The following is a 23100-nucleotide window of genomic DNA, read 5'->3' on the forward strand; positions in this document are numbered from 1 at the left end:
TAATGGGTAAATTTTTGTTAAATCTCAAAATGTAACTAATGTAGACTAAAGCTCATCATTAAATAATCAGTGTTTCATATTCTGTCAAAAATGTGCCCTCTGCTTTTAGTATTTCATATACATTACACTCTACATTTTAAAATGTAGTGATAATGGAGATAAACTAGTAGAAAACAGGCATCACAAAGATTTAGACAATTAAAGTAAGCTCAGAGTGACTTTTAATATGCCAATCAATGTTAATAAAACACAAGTCAAACAGACTAGTGCAAACATGTTTTAAACCAAAATAGAAAAACAAACAATAGACAGATTCTATTTTTTTGCAACATCTGTTAGCCAGTATTATTAGTCAAATGGCTAATCACACATAAAACATATTTTGTGATAAGCTTGGGTCAGAAGTCATTCTGGCATTTCAAATAGCTATGTACAGTATCACCAAGATTAGTTTATATACACAAATATTGAAGAGAAACCAGGCAAAACATTTAAAAAACAGACTAACAATATAATCAAGTACAAAACTTGGGTGAAGGGAGGAAACATTTTTTAAAAAGAGTCAGGGAAGGGCATTATCAGGAAAAAGTACAAAACCAGTAATAATTATACTACATTAATACAGCATTCCAAAGGGGGGGAGGTGCATTTCTCCAATGCACTAGCTTCAAAGTTCAAAGAAAAAAAGAAGGCAAATAGCTGCTTTTCATCAAGAGCAGCTATATATTTCACATAATTGTTTTAAAAAGAAAGCCTATTAACAACGATGATTGTTTAATGCTACAATTTTACAGCAAAGACACAACTAAAATAGCAGCAAATTCACAAGGCAGTACTTCCACAGAATCATCATTCCATGGTGCATGCAATGCCTACAAAGTGCTCCCAGTGGGATATACAAGTATAATTCACAATTTAAAAAAAAGAAATATAAGATTGACACACAGGTACATTGAAGGCTGAGGAGTACTGAGTCTCTTAGCATTTCCCTTTTCAAAGGGAGAATAGGTATGTAATAAAGCCCTTGAGTCCTTTTTTACAAGTCACTACAGAGACAGATACCTTTTATTACAATGCAACAGCTAACTATAAGCAGCACACCACCACAGTGGTTAACCCTGGAAAGGCTGGTGTAACATCCAACAGTGACTGACATCCTACAGAAGACAGACTGGTAAAACTAGACAAAAGCCTGATATAGCACTGGTCAAAATACAGCTTTCAACTGTAATTCACAAATAAAAGTCCTAAAACATATTTCAGTAAAACTACTGACACCGATTGAGAAAGTAATTGCAAACTGGATTCTAGCAGTGATTTCAACCTAGCTTCCTCTTGTCACAGTTTTTTTTTGGGGGTGGGAAATGAGTAGTTCAGTATATGGTAAGGCTGACAGAGCGGTTCATTTTCTTTCCAATAAGTCGAGATGTTCTATTACTCTGGGTGGTGGACCTTGTGGCCATCCGGTCAGTGAAGAGTGCTCTTTCCTCAGCCGCAGCTTTTGCCATCTGGGCTTTCTTGAGTTCTCTAAGAACGTAAAAATAGGAAACAAGACTTTTCACCTACTGTATTAATCCTAGGAAGGGAACCTAAGAGGCCAAATACAAACTACATTATCAGTTGGGAGATCTTTGCATGTTATCATTACTCATGCAACTGAGGAAAGAAAAAATACAGTATTGTGAAGATCTCTTTACATAATACAGACAAAAGGAAAACTCTACTTCCTCTTTATATGAACTATGATGGCTATCAAACTAATGGCAAAGGAACCTTTAAATATTTCAAGTCAGTTTTATTAGGTTAGAATCAAAACGGCAGCAATAAAGCAAATGAATTAGAATGATCATTCCAACCAGTTTTCAAAAATGTCAAAGGTCATTCAGAGCAAATATGAGAATCATCTACTAACCTAATCGACATTTATTTCATCCCTTCATATAAATAAGTAGAATAGAACGTTTCAAGGAAAATGTTAGTTTATGTTGAGAGTGTGGAGGGAAAAAACTGATACCTGCTCATTTTAGTTTTTGTGACAATTTGGGGCTTATCACCACTGCAAATATATGCAAGTTTAAAAAATTTTTAAGTCCATAATTTCAAACTTTAGAAACAACACAAATTTATAGGTCAAATACCAATGTAAAGCAGAAATCCCCAATCTTTAACCGTATAACATGCCAAGCCACTATATTCCTCACTGATGGAAAGCCTAAATCATCTCTCATTAAAATTTGAGAATAAAAATGAGAAAGTAAAAACAAAACAAATAAAAACCCCATCACTTACTTCTGCAAAAGTGAATTTTTGAACTTTTCAGCATTCAATTCTATTCGTAATTGTTCTGCACTCTTCCTAGAAGCAGACAGCAATACTGAATGCTTTACCAATGCCATTGCTGAAGGTCTTCTCTCTGGATCTGGATGAATCATAACCTTAAAAAGAGAAGTAAAATTAATGTAAAGGCATGCAATTAAATAAAATATTGAATCATGTCAATAAAGTGCCTCATATATAAAATGCTCACTTTTAGCAACTCTGTAAATTCTTGGGAAAGCACTTGTGGAATCCGAGGTAATCTACCCTGTCTGATTTCATGCCATTGGTCTCCATTTCTGGGAAGAGGCTCAGCACCAGCAGCACATACCACTGTGAGGGCAAGGGCAAAGATATCCGCCTTTGGTAGATGAGTATAGTTCTGTAAAATTAAAAAAAAAAAAAAGAAACTTAAGGGAATATAAAAATGGCCAAAATAAAGTAAGATTACACCTCAATGATGATTTGGGTGAGAAATAAAACGAAATTAAAATGTCCAATGCCACATTTAAGTTTAGGACCTATTCCGAGAACAAGCTAAATTTGGGGAGATTATTATTTTTTTAATGATAAAATAATATACACTCTGGGGTGGGAAAGTAAATAAATACATTTCTAAAAGTATTTAGGCATTTCTAAAAGGCCTCTTCTTTATCACTAGCCCAGCTCAACTCTCAGAAGAAACTCCTATCCCCCTGGGGGCATTCATATGAAAATACAAAACATACATATATCAACAAGTCAGAAATACGCATATACTTATAAAACACAAATATACATATAAAAAGAACAATGTAATCATACACTTCATTTGTTCTACTTGTTCTATTTTCATTCAAAACTCTTATCAAGAAATATTTTGCAACACTCTTTTTGAAATAGCAGTATTAACTATGTGCCATAATTTACTTAATCATTCCCTTACTGCTAAACACATATTTACATCATTCTCAATTTACTTGTATATGACTATCTCTGAATGAGAGACTCCTAGAAATGGAAATTTTGGGTCAAAGCGTACATGATTTTAAAATGTTGAAAGATACTAACATTTTTTTTTTTAAGATTTTTTTGATGTGGACAATTTTTAAAGTCTTTACTGAATTTGTTACAATATTGCTGCTGTTTTACGTTTTGCCACGAGGCATGTGGGATCTTAGCTCCTTGACAATGGATCGAACCCACACCCCCTGCATTGGAAGGCGAAGTCTTAACCACTGGACTGCCAGGGAAGTCCCAATACTAACACTTTGATCCCCAAAAAGGCAATGCCATTTTAAAGTTCCACCAGTAGTGTATGGAAATTTCTCTTACTGCAACTCCACCACTGCTGAATATGATAAATCTTTGCCTTTACTGACTTTCGCTAGATTAAATACGTCCACAGTTAACAGTTTACACTTTCTATTTTGTATTACCTTTCTACAAGTTATTAGCATAAAATTTCAGTACATCTGCATTTATAGTTTTCTAGCAACTGGTTAAGTATTACAAAGCAAATGGCTTAAAGGAGAAAAACTACCTCCTGCAAAACTTCATTTGCAAGAAAACGGCTATCACCCTCTTCAACTTGTGGACTAGAGATTCTTGTTACATGCCCAAGGTCACCTAGAAGTATTGAAAAAATACAGTCAAGAATTAAAACAAACCAGCCTCTCCCTCTTTATTTTGAGGAAATAATCTGGTTATTTTTCTTTCTTACCTATTTTAAACATAACTTTGTTGGATACCCAGTCATCTTCATCTCCTTCTTCAGAGGCAGCATTTGGGATTGAAGTTCGAGATATGAAAATATTACCTGTCAAACAGTTATTTAGGTTAGCCATACTAACAGTTAACAGTTAAACCAAAGTTCACAAACAAGTCATATAACAGAATCAACCAGAAAGCTTTTAAATATATAGATTCTTATGTGTTCTACCCCAAACTCAGTGAGAATGAAAATCTCAGGGGACAAGAACTGGGACTATATTTTCTAGGAATATATTTTCTGGCCTAGCACTGGTCCTTGAACACTTGGAAACCATTGCATTAGACCCTTGTCACCTACACACTGATCTTCAGCAGTTTTAATTACTTAGAAATAATACAAAAGGCAATTAACATACTAATTTGTGATGCTGCCAAAGAACAAATTTTAATCTAATGCTACAAGGCTGGTGTGAAAAGAATAAGTCATGTAGCTATTGAGTTTGGCTGACCATACAGCATCTACATCCCAATGAGGTTCTGTGGTTCATTATTTCTGCTGTACACATTTTTTTTTTCTAATTCAGGTAAGCTCATGATTAACGTAAGTTTTAGTGGCAGATTTTATTTTAGTAGTTTTATCAATATAGTATATAAGTTATAAATGTTACATTCACTAGAGTCATCTTTCCAATTTTGCTTTATTTACAGGACAACTTATTTTATGGTGATATTTGTAAATTTAAAACTTCACAAACCCTAATATTTTCAACTTTTGTACTTGTAATATAAGAATCCACTATGTTTGTCTGACATTTAATACAAGCTATGAGTGAGTATGGGCAAACCTTACTGATCCACGTTAACTGCCATCAGTTCAAATATAGTTTTTCCTTTTGGAAAATAAACATTTTAGCAAGTTAATGTAAAAAAATCCTTCACATAATTCATATAACTAAGTTGTGCAAAATGATTTAAATTCCCGTGAATCACACATATTTCCATAGATTAAAAAAGAAAAAAAACACCACCTCATTAAATTCAACTTAAAAACACCTAGCCTACAATGTTTAACTTAAATACATCAACCTTTTAGTTATAACTTCTAATTTATAGGATAGAGAAAGGAATAAGCTAGGAAGCAACCAGTCAAACCCAGAAGAAAGGATATCTTGCAAGACAAGGTCTGTATTATTTTTATTATTTAAGTTGGGGAAGGGTAAAACCTAAAAAAGAAAAATGGATTTAACCTGGTGTAATGCATGGTCCTAAAATGGAAATGAGTTTGGACGAATCAACTGTTAAGGACTTTGGTCAACTAGGAAAAATTTTAATATGATCTGGCTACTAGATGAGATAAAAATTTACTGAAATGGAAAGGTAGAGACAGTTGTCTTAAAAAAAAAGTTATGGGGCTTCCCTGTTGGCGCAGTGGTTGAGAGTCCGCCTGCCGATGCAGGGGACACGGATTCGTGCCCCGGTCCGGGAGGATCCCACACGCCGCGGAGCGGCTGGGCCCGTGAGCCATGGCCGCTGAGCCTGCGCGTCCGGAGCCTGTGCTCCGCAACGGGAGAGGCCACAACAGTGAGAGGCCCGCGTACCGCCAAGAAAAAAAAAAAGTTATAAAACAGTATGTACATTATGATGTTATTTTTGATTAAATGAGAGGAATTTGCACTAAAATGTTAGTGTAGGATTCACCTGCATACTTTTTTTTTTTTTTTTTTTTTTGCAGTACGCGGGCCTCTCTCTGTTGTGGCCTCTCCCGTTGCGGAGCACAGGCTCCGGACGCGCAGGCTCAGCGGCCATGGCTCACGGGCCCAGCCGCTCCGCGGCGTGTGGGATCCTCCCGGACCGGGGCACGAATCCGTGTCCCCTGCATCGGCAGGCGGACTCTCAACCACTGTGCCACCAGGAAAGCCCTGCATACTTTTTTTAATGCAAGACAATCTAAACGCATGTACCATTTTGTTTTCTGAATAAAACAGTAACATTTTGATGGCATTTTACAGGCTAGAAATACCACCATGTTTGTACAGCACATAAGTTTTCAAAGCATCTTCACAGCTCAGTTTATTCTAATAACCCTGTTAGTAGCACTGACATTATAACTGTAGTTCCAAAGATTAATAGAAGAATGGGGATTTAATTTTTCTTTTTGTCCAGCTTGTCTATATTTTAAAATATTCTACAATGTACTAATTACTGCTTCTGTAATACAATTTTGTTTCAGTTTAACATAAAATTATGTAGGCCTACACCTTGATTCGTACCACTGCATCTTCAGTTTGAAACCTCATAAGCCTTTGAAAGAATACTATGAGGTTGTTCTGAGCCATAGTATGGTCGATCTACTAGAGCCATTTATATATAAAAATCAATTTTTAGCTGAAAATGATCTAATGGTAAAGAGAAAAAAAATAAAACCACTATGTTCCTAAACTCTCCAGTGCTTATTTATCTGCAACATTTTAAATACATTTATAATCACAATACATCTATCATTTTGTTTTCTGGGTCATACAGTGACAATTTTATTATTTCTTTTACAGACTAGAAATACCTCCAGGTTTGTAGCACCTATGTTTTCAAATTTATCATTTTATTCTAATAACCATGTTAGTGGCACCAGCATTAATTTAAAATTATGGGTCTATAGCCTAGTACAAGAGACGGGCTTTAAACACAGGTTCTTTTAGTCTCCCCAAAGTCCCACTCCGAGACTACATGGTTCCCATAAGATGCAGCACATTTTTAACTTTTAGTAAAAGTGAGTTTGTTATTTCAAATTTGGGATAACAAGGGAAGAGGTGATGGGAAATAAAACAATACTAATAAGTGGGTCAAAAATCTTTTAAAACTAACAATGAAAAAACAAAGTAAGATGTTTATGTTCCCATATTATTTTAATGAAGTCATTTATTCTCTATAACCCTAAAGAACACAGGTCAGAGGATCTATAATACTTACTAGGTTTTATATCCATGTGAACCAAAGACATTGAATGAATATACCTCAAGCCCCGGCCAACTTGCAAAAGGAGATCCTTCAACTCTGCTTCTGTAAAGTAACTCATGCTTCTGTAGTTTTCACTTATGGCATCAGCTAAACTTCCACCTAACAAACACAAGAAAAATTAGAATCATCTTCTTCCTGAAATATTATTTTTCTTCCATCTTTACTGTATGATCACACACAACCAAGAAAGTGACATTTTATATAGGACCTATTCTCTTCAACCTGTTTGTGAAATCCAAATTTTATTTATTCTTTCAGTAGGTAATACACTCACATGGGTACAAAGTACAATGTAAAGTCTCTGTCTTATGAATACATACTTCAGCAATGCACCTGGTTCTCTTTCCCAGAGTAAATCAATGTTATCAGTTTCTTACGTATTCTTTTCAACTCCTTTTTACACAAGCGAAAACATATTTTCATTATCTTGAAGATCATTCTCTACCAATATACAAAACTACCCCTTTCTTTCTTGTGTCTACAGAGTTCCACTGTATAATTGAATGGTAATACACTAACCAATCTCCTAATTGATGGACATTTAGAAATAATTTCCAAGCCTTTAATACTACATACTGTGGTCGCGGGAATAACTTCGTACATTGGTCATTTCACACATATTTAGTATATCTCCTACAAACAAACTGCTGGGTCAAAGGGTATGTACAATGTAATATACACATGCACAGTGTGTGGGGGAAACTTTTATTACATATAGAATAAATTTCTGTAGCTGAGAGGGCCATTTCTGTTTATCTGGCAAAAGAGCTTAGAGTTGGTATTCACACCATCAGTGCCAAGATCTGATTACCTCTGAAAGCTCACATAAAATAACAGTACACTCAGTTTCTGATTTCAAAATGGCTAATACTTAAATTCTGCTAGCATAAGCTTATGTAAATCTGGGGATTTGGAAGATAAATCTGGGGCAATAACACACACACATAGAGTGCCCCTTAGAGAAGGCTGTACCAATTCATACTCCCATGTTTAATGTGTGAGAATACCTGTTTTCCCACACTTAACAACAGAGTCTAAAAATTTTGCAAGTAAAAAACAGTATCTTAGTATCGTTTTAATTTATACTACCCTTACTATGAATAAGAACATAACCTACTTTTATAGAATCAGTCAAACCAATTAGCTAATTTGTTTATACTTTAAAAAACTTTAAGTTTATACTTAAAACCTTTGTTTATATTCTGTCTCAGAGGAAACAAGGAGTTATTGTAATAAATAAATAAATAAATAAACCACTTCCATTTAAAGCTTAGTTGGGAATAATAAAATCAGAATCAAGGTAATAAAATCCAGGTCAATGATATACTACTCAGAAAAGGAGGTCCTATAATTTGAACAAGACCGAATAACAAAACGTCAAATGTGTTTAAAATAAATAAATAAATCACACACCTGGAGAGCTTAGGATTAAGTATGTTTTCTGAACTTAACTTGAACAAATCTTGAACTGCAGGAAGAAGAGGGGTCTAGGAGGGAGCAGGTCAAGAAGCCTGTCAGACAGGTGAGCTTGGAGTCCTAGATCAAGTTTACCAAGAAATAACATGGCTGCTTTTTAGTGGGTCTAGCAACTACAGCTAGGCCAGTTCTTCTATCTTGTTGATGAAAGGGCAAGAGGTGAGAAAAGCAAACCATTGATCTGATATTTCAGGTTCTCCTCCCCTATCTATCAACATTTTTCTACACCTGTTTATCAAGAGTAGAAATTCAGTCTATCACCAAACCAAGAAAAAAGGCTCAAAATGCAAACGATGTTTGAGACAATAAGGAAATTCAGTTAAGATAAAGGATATCAGTTAATCAACACAACAAATGAATGATAACAGAATCCTTCCCTGTGAAACTGTAGAAAAGGATCTAAAGACCAGGCCTATTAGGACATTCAAGGGTTTATGTGGAGAGAATGGTGGAAAAGGGAAACAAAAGAAGAGCTCACAAATGTATCTAGATAGCCTCACTGTCTTTCATCTAAGCAAAATAAACAACCATACAAAGAGGCAGTCCTATTTTACAGAGGTCTATTTGTTTTCTAAAGATCCATATTCCTTAAGTGTTTTACAATGCTCCAAAATAATAAACTATTTCAAAAGATTATTTTATAATCTAACTTTATTACAGGACAAGGTCTCTGTAATCTGAGAGGGTTAGCAAGATGGCTCATTCCCTCCCAACTCCCAGGCCCAAGAGTTTTCTCAAAATCATCTGAATGACACAACCATGTATCTGGACTGTGGCTGAAATACTTAAAGAGAGCCAGGCACATCCAACAAGGTGAGAGGCAGATAGAAACTAAAAGGAGACGGCATCTAGCAAATATGGAGGGGAGAAGGTATTATGGTAAAGTTGTACTATTATTAAATGCAGTTACTAAAAAATGGAGGTTAAGAAACACAAGGCCATGGGCGATAGCTTCAAAAATGTTTTGATGGTATGAAGAGAAACATTTCAACAGATGTGTGAAACAAAATAGCAGCAATGCTGTACACTGAGCACTTATTCTTTCAAGGGTGGAGATTAAAATGACAACTCAATGAGAAGTCAGGTAAGACAAATGAGTCTTTTACTGCTGTTTTGTTTTCAAATACAGAAAACCTGAATCTACTACCTATAACACTTATTTATTCACAAGCTATGAAATGGCTGGTCTTAAGAAAAAATGAGAATCAACAAAAATAATCTTTGCTACTCGACTGTTCATTAAATTCTAAATTCTCTAATATTCACTGAAGATATACAGAAATAAAAATCCATCATATATAAAGATTTAAGTATTTAATAACAGCTGTCTGTAAGAATCAGAAGTGAGGCCGGGACTCTGGTAAAGCTTTAATAAAAAAGGAAGGACACACGTTGATTGCTGAAGGACCTGATGAAATTCAAAGCTATACAAAGGTCCAAAGTTAAACCTCTATAAATGCTTGTTTTAGGGGGGGAAGGAGGGAGGGAGGCACAACTAGGGAACTAAAAGAGCATAACTCTTACTTTACAGAAACATCTCAGTGGATTCTAGTGGTAAACTAGGTTGGATAGATGGAAGGGGGAGCAAGATTCAACAAATGGCTAAATTTGTATCAATGGAGAGTCACTGTCATTTTATGAGTAACCAATATCAGTTTTAGCAGCACATAAAATGAAATGGAAAGGGAAGGCTAGATGCAGGGAACCTGGATTATTAACTACTATATCCCCCACACACACTATGTTAAGTGCTAGGGATACCAAAATATATATGGCAAGGCTGCTGTCCTCTCAAGAAAATCAGTTTAATTTGAGTAACAGGCATACATATAATATGCACGCAAGAACAAGGTTTTCAATACTAACTTCTACGTAAGAATTACTTGCACTTGAAATTCATGTTGAAATTCAAAGATCAGGCTTCTGATCTTTGAATTTACAAGAGATAAAAGATATATAGAATTAGAGCAAGACTTTAGATAAAAAGAAGTATCTCCTTGGTGTTCATTTTCTTGAGCTTATGAGTTTACAAGGGAACCATTATATTACTCACCGTTACAATATTCATTCTGTATAAGCATATGGTCATCTTCTGCCCATGCAGAGAAATATCGAACTACATGAGAATGTTGTCCAAGCACTGCATGAGCATATACTTCTCTCAAAGCGTTCTGCCTAGAAGTTTGAGATTAAGAGAATGGTAAATCATTTTTATTCAAGCCTGAACTGAGTTAATTTATCTGAAAGTTCATAAAAGAATCTTGACTTCTGGATCTATCATTATGCTGAAGGACAACTTGCTTGAAAGAGAGGGAGTTAAAACTCTGTACCAGATTTTTCCATAGACTTCCATTAAAGAATGTTAGAAAGAAGGAAGCTTGCTGGCCCTAGAATTCAGAAAAGATGAAACTCCACTTCACTATGAATTCATGGATGCCACTAGAAATAAGAAATTTAAGTTAGGCTCCAAGATCAGACCCCTTATATTATTCTTCCAAGTCCAGTAAGAACTAATGGCACAAAATGAAATGGATCTGATTAAATCATTACAACTTCTCAAACGTTAGAGAATTAAATTCAATGATTGACCACCTAAAACCTTAACATTTGTAACATCATACTGAACAAAAGAGAAGACAAAATCTTTAATACATACTCATCAACAGAGCCAGCCAATGGCTTTTTTGATCGCTTTATGGCATAAATGCATCCATCCAGCCTCTTCACACATTTAAACACAGAACCAAATTCTCCAGAGCCAATCTTCTCTAGCTCATGAAATTCTGTTGTATACCGTGACTTCATATTGCTTTCAGTAATTGTAATTCTCTGTAATAAAAAGTGTATCCATATATATATATATATATATATATATATATATATAAAATACAAAGGTATGAAAATGACTTTTTCACTATGGTGATAGCACTATGTGTGAAATTTTTAAATTATATCTTATGTTTTGCAGGTGCTCTGTGGGAATTGTTCCATTTGTAGATGCGTTTTTGATGAACTTGTGAGAAGTGACAAATTCCGCATCCTCCTATTCCACCATCTTGACTCCTCCCTAAAAATTATGTTTTAACATGCATCTATGGTAGCTTGCATATGTGGCTTATTTAACATGTATATGTGGTAGCTTGTTAAGACGTAGAAAATCAAATTTCAAAAACAATAAAATCAAAATCTATTTACTTTAGCAGGTCTTGTTTCATCGTCAAACTCATAATCACTGGCTTCCATGTCTTCACCACAGGAACTGAAAAATATTATTTTTTCCATCAACATATCTGACAGATACATCAACTAGAGATCCAAAACTTTGTCTGACAGGTATATAACAAAATGAAAATTTAATGAATGAAAACAGAAAAGAAAGTATTTAATTTTGTAATGACAAGATACAGCTCAACTGATGGAAATGTTGTTCTTGCTTAGATACACCAACACCACCACACATATAAAAATTAAAGCCTTTGGAAATCAACCTTCTCTGCCTGTCTCATTTTGACACCAGCAGATTTCCTACTATCTAGGCTCTTTATTCCTTCCTTTCCCATACCACTCTTTTCCACAGGTGATTACTGAGAACTGCTAATAATGGAGAAAATTCTCAGTGCATAAACTTCCATGTCATTCAGTTGAAACGAAACTTTAATAAGTATACCAAACCAATCTTGGGTGGTTGGGGAACCACACTTGAATAATAAATAACTTACTCATTCCAGTATGTTCTCTTTCTTCTACGACACTGTCCTGAGGAATGAAGTAACACAGAATCTGGAGTAAAAGGATTAATATTCACTTGAGGAGTCTGTCGTATGTCAAATTCCCTTTTTCCTGACTTTTCTGTATCCATGAATAGAGAACCACCTCGGAGTTTAACAGAACTGGAATCGATTCCTCGAGCTTTGGAGAGCAAACTCTAGGAGGGGGAAAAAAATGTTTAGGATCCAAGTGCTATAGCTGGCCTTCTCAACCGAACTTTCAACAAGGCTTTCACGAGGCTGAATGTGTAGGTCAAAGCAACACACAAGCCTTTGTTATCTTTCAAGCAAAATAAACAGTGGTTAACTTAGGAGCCTGAAGCTGGATACTAACCACCTTTTCTGAAAAGGCCAAGTAAAATAAGGTCTCTAACCCTAAAAAGAATATAAATGCAGACTAAAATTAAGTTCATTCTAGAGGATAAAAGTTAACAAAACCTTTCAATCCATCTAAAAGTGGAAAGCAGTCAGGGAGTCCCATAAAAGCTCCCCTCCCCCATCCAAGTAGGGCTTTGAAAGCCTCCTCCGTAGGACTCCTCCCCTCACTTCCAGAGGGATCTTGCCCTGGGCAAGTCGGCTAGCAAACAGTAGAGCACAAAAGCACACATCTTCCTGAGGTTTATGACTAGTAACGGTACTGAAACTGACTCACTTAAAAAGGTGCATTTCCTGCACTAATCTTATAAATGCGGCACCTGTCTTAATTTCGGTAAGTGTCCGTTTTAAAATCTTGTGTTACTTCTAAAGTTCTAGAAGTGGTCATCTGCTTACTCACTAGCCATTCAGCAAACAGGTGCTGAACAGCTACTTCTTTAAGATACCTTATTAACGGTATATGAAAGCCTGAGGGTCCAGGCAACAACACCAATGCTGGTTTTTAACAGTTGGACGTTCCTAATCCTGACACTTAGGCTGACCAAACTTGGGAACTGCAAACCCAAGGGTGTAAACAAACGCTTACCCAATAAATATTCTGTCCGGAAAGAGGCTTAAACGCTACCCCTTAGTTATTTACGAATCTTTTTAAGACTGTAAATGCTTGAAGGCCAGCCTTTTCTCCCAAGTCGAAGCGCAGTCTCCCTCCGTATCTCAAACTTTCCCCCATAAGGCCACCTGATACGAAACGATAAGCGCATGAATTTTTTTTTTTAATCGAACTCCTGCGTGCGCCGCCCAAATTACAGGACAGAACACTGCGTTTAAAAGCCACCTGATGGCTGCGGCGCTCGGGAGTGTCAGGTGGTCGGGCCAGGACCACTCGAGCATCATTCCAAACCACGTTATCGGTGCCACACTCCCCGCTGCCACGCTCGGGGAGGCCCCGACTCGGCGGGCGTTAAATCGTCAGCCACCTGGACTGCGCCGATCAGCCCCCTTGAAAGATGAAGTTCCAGACGAGGCCCATTGTTCAGTTACATAATCTTAACGGACAACTTCTGGGCAGGGCCCAAAAGAGGGACTGCCAACTTTTTTGTTGCGGCGCAGAAGAGCGAGCGCGGGTGCGGCCCGGCGGTTGTGTAACCGAACCCGGGCAGCGCCGCGCTCGGCTCCTGGCGCCACTGCCTTTTTAAAAGGCTAGGCCGGCGCGGGCTCGGGGCGCCCCAGCAGCTGCGTCCTCTCACCTTGGGGGTGTGCGGCGTGTCGAAGAGCCGCAGCTTGCGGAAGGTCTTGTGGGGCGGGGTGCCCGGGTGGTCGGGCAGCGGCGAGCAGGGGCCCTCGCCAGCCCCGCGCGCTCCGCAGCCCCGCGGGGACGCATCCCCCGGGCCGCCGCAGCGCACAGGCGAGAACGAGCTGCCCAGAAAGTAAGCGGCTGCAGGCGACTTGACCGGCGACGAGGAGCCGAAGCCCTCTTCCTCCCACGAGTCGCCCTCGGCCCCGCCGCCCGCCGCGTCCGCGCCTGGGCAGGCGCCCCGCAGCAGCATGTCCTCCTCCAGCTCTCCGGGGCTGCCGGGGGCCGGGCCGGGTGAGCGGCGGCGCTCGGGCCCGGGCTCTGTGGGGCTCCGCGCGGGCGGTAGCGGCGAGTCAGGCTCCTGAAAGGCCGAGTCCTCCCCGGTGCTGTGGCCACTGCCTTCCTCCTCCTCTTCCTCCTCCTCCTCCTCACAGTCGCTGCTGGGCGAGAAGATCAGCTTCTGGCGCAAGGTGCACGAGGCCCCGGCGCGGAGGGGCGGCGGCGGCTGCTGCCGGCTCAGGAAGCTCATCGCGCCCACGGGGCCGGGGCGGAGGACCGGAGAACCTGGGCCCGCGGAGTCCAGGGCACGGCCGGCCCAGGGGGCGGGTCCGCCACGTGCGACTGGGCGCGCCTGGTGGCCGCGGCGGCGGGCCTGCGCGGCGGCTCCGGGACTCTCGGGGCGGCGGCCGGCGGGGGCGGCGGCGGCGGCGGCGCGGACTCTTCTGCAGAGGCGGGGGGGCCCGGGCGCCGAGGCTGGGGTCTCCGCAGGTCCAGCAGCAAGTTCGGGCTCCGCGGCTTCCCGCGACCGTTAACCACGTGAGTGCCCAGTCCACCAATCCCCGCCCAGCCCGGGGTTTGAAAAAAAAGGAGGGCGCGACTCAGCCCGCGGGGGAGGGATCAACTACGCGATTTTGGCGCGAACCTGCTGGCTCCGCCCCCCACGCCCCCGCCCCGCCCCCCCGCTCCGCGCGGATCCAGGCCTGGGCGGGCGCAGTGCTCCGGTCCTATGAGCGAGCTGGATGGCTGGGAGCTGGGTCCGCCGCCGCCCGGACAGGGCCGGGCCGGGGAACAGAGGCAGCCCTCTGGGAGGAGCGAAGGGTGCGGACTGGACTAGGCCGAGCCGAGCGCCGGCCTGGACACGACTTCCTCGCCGCCCCTCCGGCTCCCCGGAGTCAGGAGCGGGACTTGCGACGGCGTAGCCCTCGGGATCCCTGCGGGTCGCGGGGAGAGGGGGACCGCCGTGGCCCTTGGGCGCTGCCCAGGGAGACCGACATCCTGTCCCGCATCCCTTTGGTGCCGGGCCCTGGGGCTCAGTGGGCGTGGCTGTGGGGAGTCTGGTTGCACGGTCGAGGTCTGAATCGGGAATGGTGCCTCCGGCCTCTGGACCCTTGCGACCGTGTGCAAATGGGTTAGGCCGATACCGAAGTCAGCCGGAAGACGGACGCTCGAGTTCTCGAGGCGAGGTCACTGGATGCGGGGCGACCTCTGAGCCTCAGTTTTCCCCCAGAGAGTCTGTTAGGGGCCGGTGTGTCCGCCGCGAGGGGAGCGCTCGCAGGCCATAGTCCCCTCTGCCGTCCCCGCTCTCCACCGCCCGCCCCCCACTTGCCCACAGTAAATAAAGCAGCACCACACTGGGCCCTAAGCACAAAACCAAGTGCCCACCACGCGGCCACGGTGTTTATATTTGTTTGCCAGCACGTGGGCAAGTGTTGGCAAAACAGATTGGCTCAGCTCGCTGCAAGTTTCAAAGCAACTTGAGAAAAAATTTCTCTAGTACTACGTCAAATTGTGATTTAATCCGTCTCTTACTGTCGCACATAGAAGCTTCTGACAATTTTTCAGTTGTGAGTAACCCCGTAATGAATATTGTTCCTTCTCGTGTTGTTTTTCCTCTGTGTTTTGTTTTTTATTCTTTAGGATACATTCACAGAAGTGAGAATTACTGGCTCAAAGTATATATAAACTGTCAAACTGCCTTCCAGAAAAAAAAATTTACGTTCTCACAAGCGGTGGATTAGAGTACACCGTTGGTGGATTCTGGACATCAGTGGGTACTTAATGTTTGTAGATGTAGTTTTGTTTTGATTCATATCACTGGACAGTTTTCATGGGCTTAATGGCCATTTGCATTTATCTCTCTTGTCTGTTTTTCTTATTGTGGCACTTTATGGATATTAACACCCGACCATATATGTTCTAACACTTTTCAAAGGTTAAACTCAAGGTGGTTTTTAACAATGGAAACACATGGGAAATTCCCTGAGATCACATAACTGAAGAAGCAGTGAAGGGTAAACAGTTGTCTTCTCCAAATATCTGCTAACTGATGTATAAATGTGTCTTTTTTGTGTGTTAGTCCAAACTTAATTTTAAGCTCTCAGAAGACTGGAACTTAACCCTTTTGTATATATCAGAGAGAGGTGTTCTCTGATAATCCGTGGCCAAAGCCAAGGAGTGGTTTTTAGCACCCTCCCTCCAACACTTCTCTCCTAGTGAGAAATATAAATTCTTTGATACGGATAGTTAACATTTTCTCAATTTTCTCACACTTCATGTGAAGTGTAAATAAAAATAACTTTAGAAAACTTCTACTCTTTATTGATCTGTAACATGAGTTGTATGTAAAAATAGTGTGCTTCCTAGGTAAACAGAAACTTTAAAGCTGAGTAAACACCTCTCCAGAGCGAGGTTTTTGCCCCTAAGCCTCTCCCATATAGGAATCCTATATCCTCTATCGTTTCGCACGCAAGCTCATGCTGCCGCCCCCCCCCCACTCTTTCACAACACGTTGCTTTATTTCCTTTACAGGCTTATATCTATTTCAAAGTGTGTTGATTGTTTATTCCTATTCCCTTCTAGAAAATGAGGTCCTTGAGTATAGGGACATTTTCCATTTGTTTATTGCAGTATTCTGATGTGAGTTAGGTGCTCAATATCTTCTGAGTGAATAATAGAGCCCTTACTTAAATATTTGTTGATTGGTTTATTTTTCTCTCTATGTTATTAATTCAAATGGTATAGAAGTCTCCGACTTACCCCTGCAACCCCCAGCCCAAGTCCCCTTCCTGGAGGTAAACAATCTTCTAACATTTTTTGGGTTTTGTCACCTCTTAACTTTTCCACCTCTCTGCTTCCCTGAACTAGGAGGTTCTTGAAATTGGCTGGGGCAAAGGGGCCTGGTTCCGGATGGGAAGGGAAGAGTTCTTGGTTCACACCCAGGTCCTCACACAGAATATGAAAGGTAAATTCCCAACAAATGTATAAAATTACTGGGGGAAAGAAGGAATTTTTTTTTTAAGTATTGTTAAAAGCAGTAATCAGAGCAAGAACCATTTGACTTTCACCACTTCCATGTAAAATAGATATTCCCGGCTCCAGACTTTCCACTGCACCCGGCATGGACTATGTAACACTCTTTGTTTACATGTCTGGCTTCTCTCCCACCCAGCGCTGAGATCGAGTTTTATTAGTCTTTAGAGCTCCAGCAACCAGCAATGTGCCTTGGCCCCAAAGAAGGTTCTTAATAAATGTTTCTGGAATAATTAAAATGTAGTGTTCTTTAAAACAAAAGTGCCAAAATGAGTAAGAAACCCAGGCCCTGCCTCCTCCAGCTGAGAACAGGCACAGTGTTATGGTTTAACTGCAGCAATGTCCTAACTGAAATTCTAAATGATTGTTCCGATTTTTAAAATTTCATGCTCCTCAGAGTACAGCACTCACTGTACGGGTCACGCCCACCTGCCCCAGGGCATATCTAATTCAAATTTCCTGTTCTTTCCCTACCCTGTGTTGTTTCTAACTGTAATGTTGCTAGGCAACTTTTGCAGAATCCACAGGCTTGTAGTAATGTTGTAATAACTGAGTGAAAATTTTGCCTCTGGGTATTGGGAGAACAAACTTAACCTGTTTATCTCCTTTAGACTGATGATTTAACAAGTAAAAGGCTTTTTCATGCCACTGTTGTCAGCCTATTCACCTTCCTTAGCAGCAAAATAAGCAAGATTCCTGCCCTGAAAATTTATAATTGAGAGTCCTAAATCACCTTCTCAAATACTTTTTTTTAAATAAATTTATTTATTTTATTTATTTTTGGCTGCGTTGGGTATTTGTTGCTGCATGTGGGCTTTCTCTAGTTGTAGGGAACGGGGGCTACTCTTCATTGCGGTGGGTGTGCTTCTCATTGCGGTGGCTTCTCTTGTTGCAGAGCACAGGCTCTAGGTGCGCAGGCTTCAGTAGCTGTGGCACGAGGGCTCAGTAGCTGTGGCACGAGGGCTCAGTAGTTGTGGCACATGGGGTTAGTTGCTCCACGGCATGTGGGATCTTCCCAGACCAGGGATCAAACCCGTGTCCCCCGGCAGGCGATTCTTAACCACTGTGCCACCAGGGAAGTCCTCAAATACTTATAATATATGCAGCACATAAATATATGTGCATATTCTCATTAACATAAGCCATGAACTTTTGAATGAAAAGTCCTTCAGAACTAGGACCTAATTTTTCACAGTGATGTAAAGTCTCTAGGAATGTTTGTTAAGACTAGCCAGATTTTACCCAAAGCTGAATCATTTCCAGATTATGTTTTTGATTCTGGAGAAATAATAACTTTTTCTAAAGAAGAGCCTACTCTGATAGATATCTAATTTTTTTAAAAATCCATGTTGGTCAAATCTGTTTTTCACTTAAAAACCAAATAATATACTAAAAAAGTTAAACTGTCTTTCTTCATCTTGCTTAATATCTTTACCTATCTCCTTCTGCTGGTTCTCCCAGCAAACCTCATCTCACTTCAACCCAGCTCTGTTACGAACTGCTGGTTGGCCCCAGGAATCCAGTTCTCAGGCTAGAATGTGGTAACTCCTACCGCTGCTCCTGTTTGACTTCTCACATATAGATTAGATTTCTCTCCTTTGTCACTTGCCTTAATACCCTCTGATGGATGACACTGTTTGACCATTTCACCACATGTTCATCAGCTTACTCTGATACAGAATAATCAAATCCAGTTCCTCCTTAGTTGTTCAATGGATTAAATGTGAGACTAGCATTGTCCCTTACGAATAGTGTTCAATAAATGTTATGTGTGCTTTTACTTATAACAGTGTTATTCGAGAATATTCATACTTGTTAATGGCTTTATACTCAGTAAATGCAACATGTGATTCCTGGTGTCACCAAAATAAGTTTGCTTAACGTGGATCAACAGTTAAAGGCTGTGTACAACCAGCAAGGATAATCAAATCAGAACAGAGATAGTATTGATAAGAACTTGAGAAGTATAGCTAGGGAAGAGTGACCAGTTGAAAGCTTGTATTTTAATGAAATGAGCATAATTTATTTTCATGCCTAATGACTCTTTAAGGATTACTAACATACTATTTTCATTTATCCTTCTGACATTTATATAAGATCAAGGGAAGATTCCATTACATGCAATTATATAGATTATGTACAAAAACTTTGAGGATCTAAGATTCTCATTCAGTTTTGTTAATTTTTTTTTTTTTTTTTTTTTGCTGTACGCGGGCCTCTCACTGTTGTGGCCTCTCCCGTTACAGAGCACAGGCTCCGGACGTGCAGGCTCAGCCGCTCCGCGGCATGTGGGATCTTCCCGGACCAGGGCACGAACCCGCGTCCCCTACATCGGCAGGCAGACTCTCAACCACTGTGCCACCGGGGAAGCCCTCTCATTCAGTTTTTTCTTGAGGGCTTCAACACTGAGAGACCGTGCCGGGGTGCTTGACAGTTGCGTCTGTACATACACAAAACCTTGGCTATAACCAGTTTTGTTAGTGAAAGAAGCCTTCAGGCCTGCCCCCAGTTATCTCAGCCTTTACACAGGCCCCCCTAATCTTCAACGACTTGATAGTCCACTGCAATCAGTAAGGCCTGTGGCAAGAATACTACTTTAAGACTTTTCCCAAGAGAAAATACTGACCACTGGCCATATTATTTCTAGATAAGAGAGGAGTTCTCAACCCACATTTAAAATTACAGCTCTGTGAGGCAGTTAGCCAAAACATCATGCTTCCTATTTGCTATTTTAGAACTTCTTTTTACTGGAATGGAACGAAGTAGCCCCATTTTCTCCAATATTTCTTGCAAAGGGCTGCTTTTCTCTCTATTCTTCATGAGTTTCAATAACTGAAAAGGTCACTTCACAGAAATGTTATAAACAGGAGGAATCAGTAAGTGAGTGCCCAACAGAATGCCGGTGCTAAATACACAATCGGGTAATTGATTAATTGCCTCTCCTGGGTTAGTGACATACACAGGAAATGACCCGGATGACCACGAGTTGTCTGCTGGCCACACTGTGATTATCTAAACCAGCTTTGTTCAGATTACTGCCGCACAAAAGATGTGATGACTCCTCTCCAGTGAGACAAGGGGCCCAGTCTCAGTAGGAGAGGGAAAGGAGATAAGGCAGACATCCCATGCTGGTCTTTTGTGAAGCAACAGGAGTGTGTTTGGGTATTGCTATGTTTTGATGACTCAGTGGTGAGTCAGTCAGTTTTAAAGTTCTGTAAAAGGCCTTGTTCAGCTCAGACAGGATTGAGAGATGAGCTCATCCAGTAGCTAGTTGGGTAGAGAGTACGCAGCAGTGTGGGATACGATCAGCTGATTGGTGGTATAAATATGTACGTGGAAAAAAACATAACAGTGAGGATGGACTAGTTCCTGAATGCAAAAATCAACTCTACCTGGCATCTTCTATTGAGTGCGTGCCATGTTCAAGCACCATCCATATCCTACCCACTGCCCCTACTTTTTATACAGGTCAGCATATGGGAAATGTCCTAAGTGCCACAAAAAGCTGGAGTGCTTTAAAGGGAGCTGGGAAGGCTATAGTGCCAGCTGTATGGTAGGCACCGAGCCAGATGCTTTACATATTTATCTTACTTAATCTTTATAGGAACCCTCCAAGAGGTATTTTTATTCACATTTTACGGATGAAGAAAATGAAACCCAGATACGTTAAATGCCTGTATCACACAGTCATAGAGCCAGCATTACTGAGACTGTATTACTACTGACTTAAAGAATAGCTCTTTCTACCCTGTCAGGAATGGGGTAAGGTGAGGGTGAGAACTCACTGGGAGACTTGATGAAGACAGTGTCACAGGAACCAGCCATGGGCCAGGCTAGTTGTGCAGTGTGCTGCTAGAGTCTGGACTGCAGGGCACACTTCCTGTACGGCGTGATTGAGGGGAGTGGGAATCAGAGACAGTCAGACTTGGCACCTCTACCTTTTTGTTATACCATAAAATCCACATGTATTTTAAATTCTAAAATCAAGAGGAAAGATTATAGGGGCTTCCCTGGTGACGCAGTGGTTGAGAGTCCGCCTGCCGATGCAGGGGACGCGGGTTCGTGCCCCGGTCCGGGAGGATCCCACATGCCGCGGAGCGGCTGGGCCCGTGAGCCATGGCCGCTGAGCCTGCGCGTCCGGAGCCTGTGCTGCGCGACGGGAGAGGCCACAACAGTGAGAGGCCCGCGTACAGCAAAAAAAAAAAAAAAGAGGAAAGATTATAAAGACTGATACTATGCTGTGTTGCAGAGGGTTTGGAGAAATGCATTCTTGTCTGCTATGGGGGTGGGTGTAAATTGGTACCACTTTTAAGAGATTGTTTTGTTATTATTTTTTAAAAATTAATTATTTTTGGCTGGGTTGGGTCTTCGTTGCTGTGCGCGGGCTTTCTCTAGTTGTGGCAAGGGGGGGCTACTCTTGGTTGCATTGTGTGGGCTTCTCATTGCGGTGGCTTCTCTTGTTGTGGAGCACAGGCTCTAGGCACGCGGGCTTCAGTAGTTGTGGCACACGGGCTCAGCAGTTGTGGCTCGCGGGCTCTAGAGCGCAGGCTCAGTAGTTGTGGCACACAGGTTTAGTCCCTCCGTGGCATGTGGGATCTTCCTGGACTAGGGCTCGAACCCGTGTCCCCTGCATTGCTAGGTGGATTTTTAACCACTGCACCACCAGGGAAGTCCCTAAAAGATTGTTTTGAATATTTCTGTTACAATTTAAATATTTATAATTTTTGACTCAGCAATGCTAGTAAACATTTCTACAGGTTTGCAAACATATATAAAAGAATGTTTATCCTTGTATTAATTCATTCAGTAAATACTTAATGAGATTCCCCTGTGGGCTTGGCACCCTTCTGGGCACTAGGAACACAGCAGTGAAACAAACCAAAGTCCTTACTTTCATAAAACTTTGAGGCCTCTGGTGGAGACAGACAATATATAATTAAACAAAGGTACAAAAAATATCAAGTAGTGATAAGTGCTATAAAAGAAAAAGGGAGGTGTCAGCGATTAAGAAGTGGTAGAGGGTTGGAGGGAGGTGCTATTTTAAATAGGATGATCTAGGAAGGCCTTTCTGAGGAGGTGGCATTTGAGCAGGAATCTGAATGAAGTGAGGGAATCAGCCAAATGGAGATTTGGAGGAATTGTGTTGTAGGCATTGTTTAAAATACCAAAAATTGGAAGCCACCCGAATGTCCATTAAATAATAAGTAACCACAGTTTGCATAATAATGAGATAGAGCTATATGTACAAAATGAAAAGATATCTAAGATACGAAAAAAAGGTTGCAAAACTGTATAATGATTCAATTTTTAAAAATTAACCTAGAGTAAATATATTTACCACAGCGAAGACATTTGGAGAAATATACAAAATTATCAAAAAATCTCACTTCCAAAATGCCTAGGTACCAACTAAAGAGAGAGCCAAGAGAAAGGCCGAATCATTGCTCTAAAACAGGATGGGGAAGGTGGAATATGGCACAAGTCCTAGAGACCCATACCCTGCCTTTTCTGACACACTAGAGCTCTCCTCTCTTTCTGGTCACTGATGCCCTATCCCTCCTTCCCTTTCCTCGCTTCCCCACCTCTGTATCTCCCTCCCCTGGCTTTGCTCTTGGGAAAGGAGCCTGTGCTTCTGTTTTCTTAGCCTGATTACTTCATCTGGACTGGTCTTCCTGCAGGTCTGTTCTCTGGCTGCAGTCTGTGGTGAGGTGCTGATAAGGAAGGGGCTTCCAGGAGCCCTCTGATTTATTACAGTCTCACTTTTAAACACAGAATAAGAGGCTTTGTCCCTGGTTACCAGCGTCAGAATCTTAACTGAGCCAGGAGCTCAGTTTGGGACGTAGGATTGCTCACACA

The 23100-nt window shown here is 40.9% G+C and overlaps 1 protein-coding gene across 1 annotated transcript; it reads right to left on the bottom strand.

The window, feature by feature from the left end:
- Nucleotides 1-220: 220 nt before the first annotated feature.
- On the bottom strand, nucleotides 221-14513 carry WEE1 (WEE1 G2 checkpoint kinase). The gene is made up of 11 exons (XM_030831351.3): nucleotides 13889-14513; nucleotides 12219-12424; nucleotides 11695-11758; nucleotides 11156-11328; nucleotides 10553-10674; nucleotides 6976-7122; nucleotides 4019-4114; nucleotides 3839-3924; nucleotides 2528-2698; nucleotides 2290-2435; nucleotides 221-1527 (listed from the first exon to the last, which is right to left on the bottom strand). The coding sequence occupies exons 1-11, from the start codon at nucleotides 14462-14464 to the stop codon at nucleotides 1374-1376; spliced, it is 1941 nt and encodes a 646-aa protein (XP_030687211.1). The 5' UTR covers nucleotides 14465-14513; the 3' UTR covers nucleotides 221-1373.
- Nucleotides 14514-23100: the final 8587 nt, after the last annotated feature.

Source organism: Globicephala melas, chromosome 8 (assembly GCF_963455315.2).
Source record: "Globicephala melas chromosome 8, mGloMel1.2, whole genome shotgun sequence".
NCBI lineage: Eukaryota > Metazoa > Chordata > Mammalia > Artiodactyla > Delphinidae > Globicephala > Globicephala melas.

Bases quoted from the DNA above. Each gene is read 5' to 3' on its own strand.
- WEE1 (XM_030831351.3), bottom strand. From the start codon at position 14,464: ATGAGCTTCCTGAGCCGGCAGCAGCCGCCGCCGCCCCTCCGCGCCGGG. The intron at 10,675-11,155 runs GTATGTATTAAA...TCAAACTTCTAG, and splicing joins TTGGCTGGCTCTGTTGATGA to GCAGAACGCTTTGAGAGAAG. The intron at 3,925-4,018 runs GTAAGAAAGAAA...CAATACTTCTAG, and splicing joins CAAAGTTATGTTTAAAATAG to GTGACCTTGGGCATGTAACA.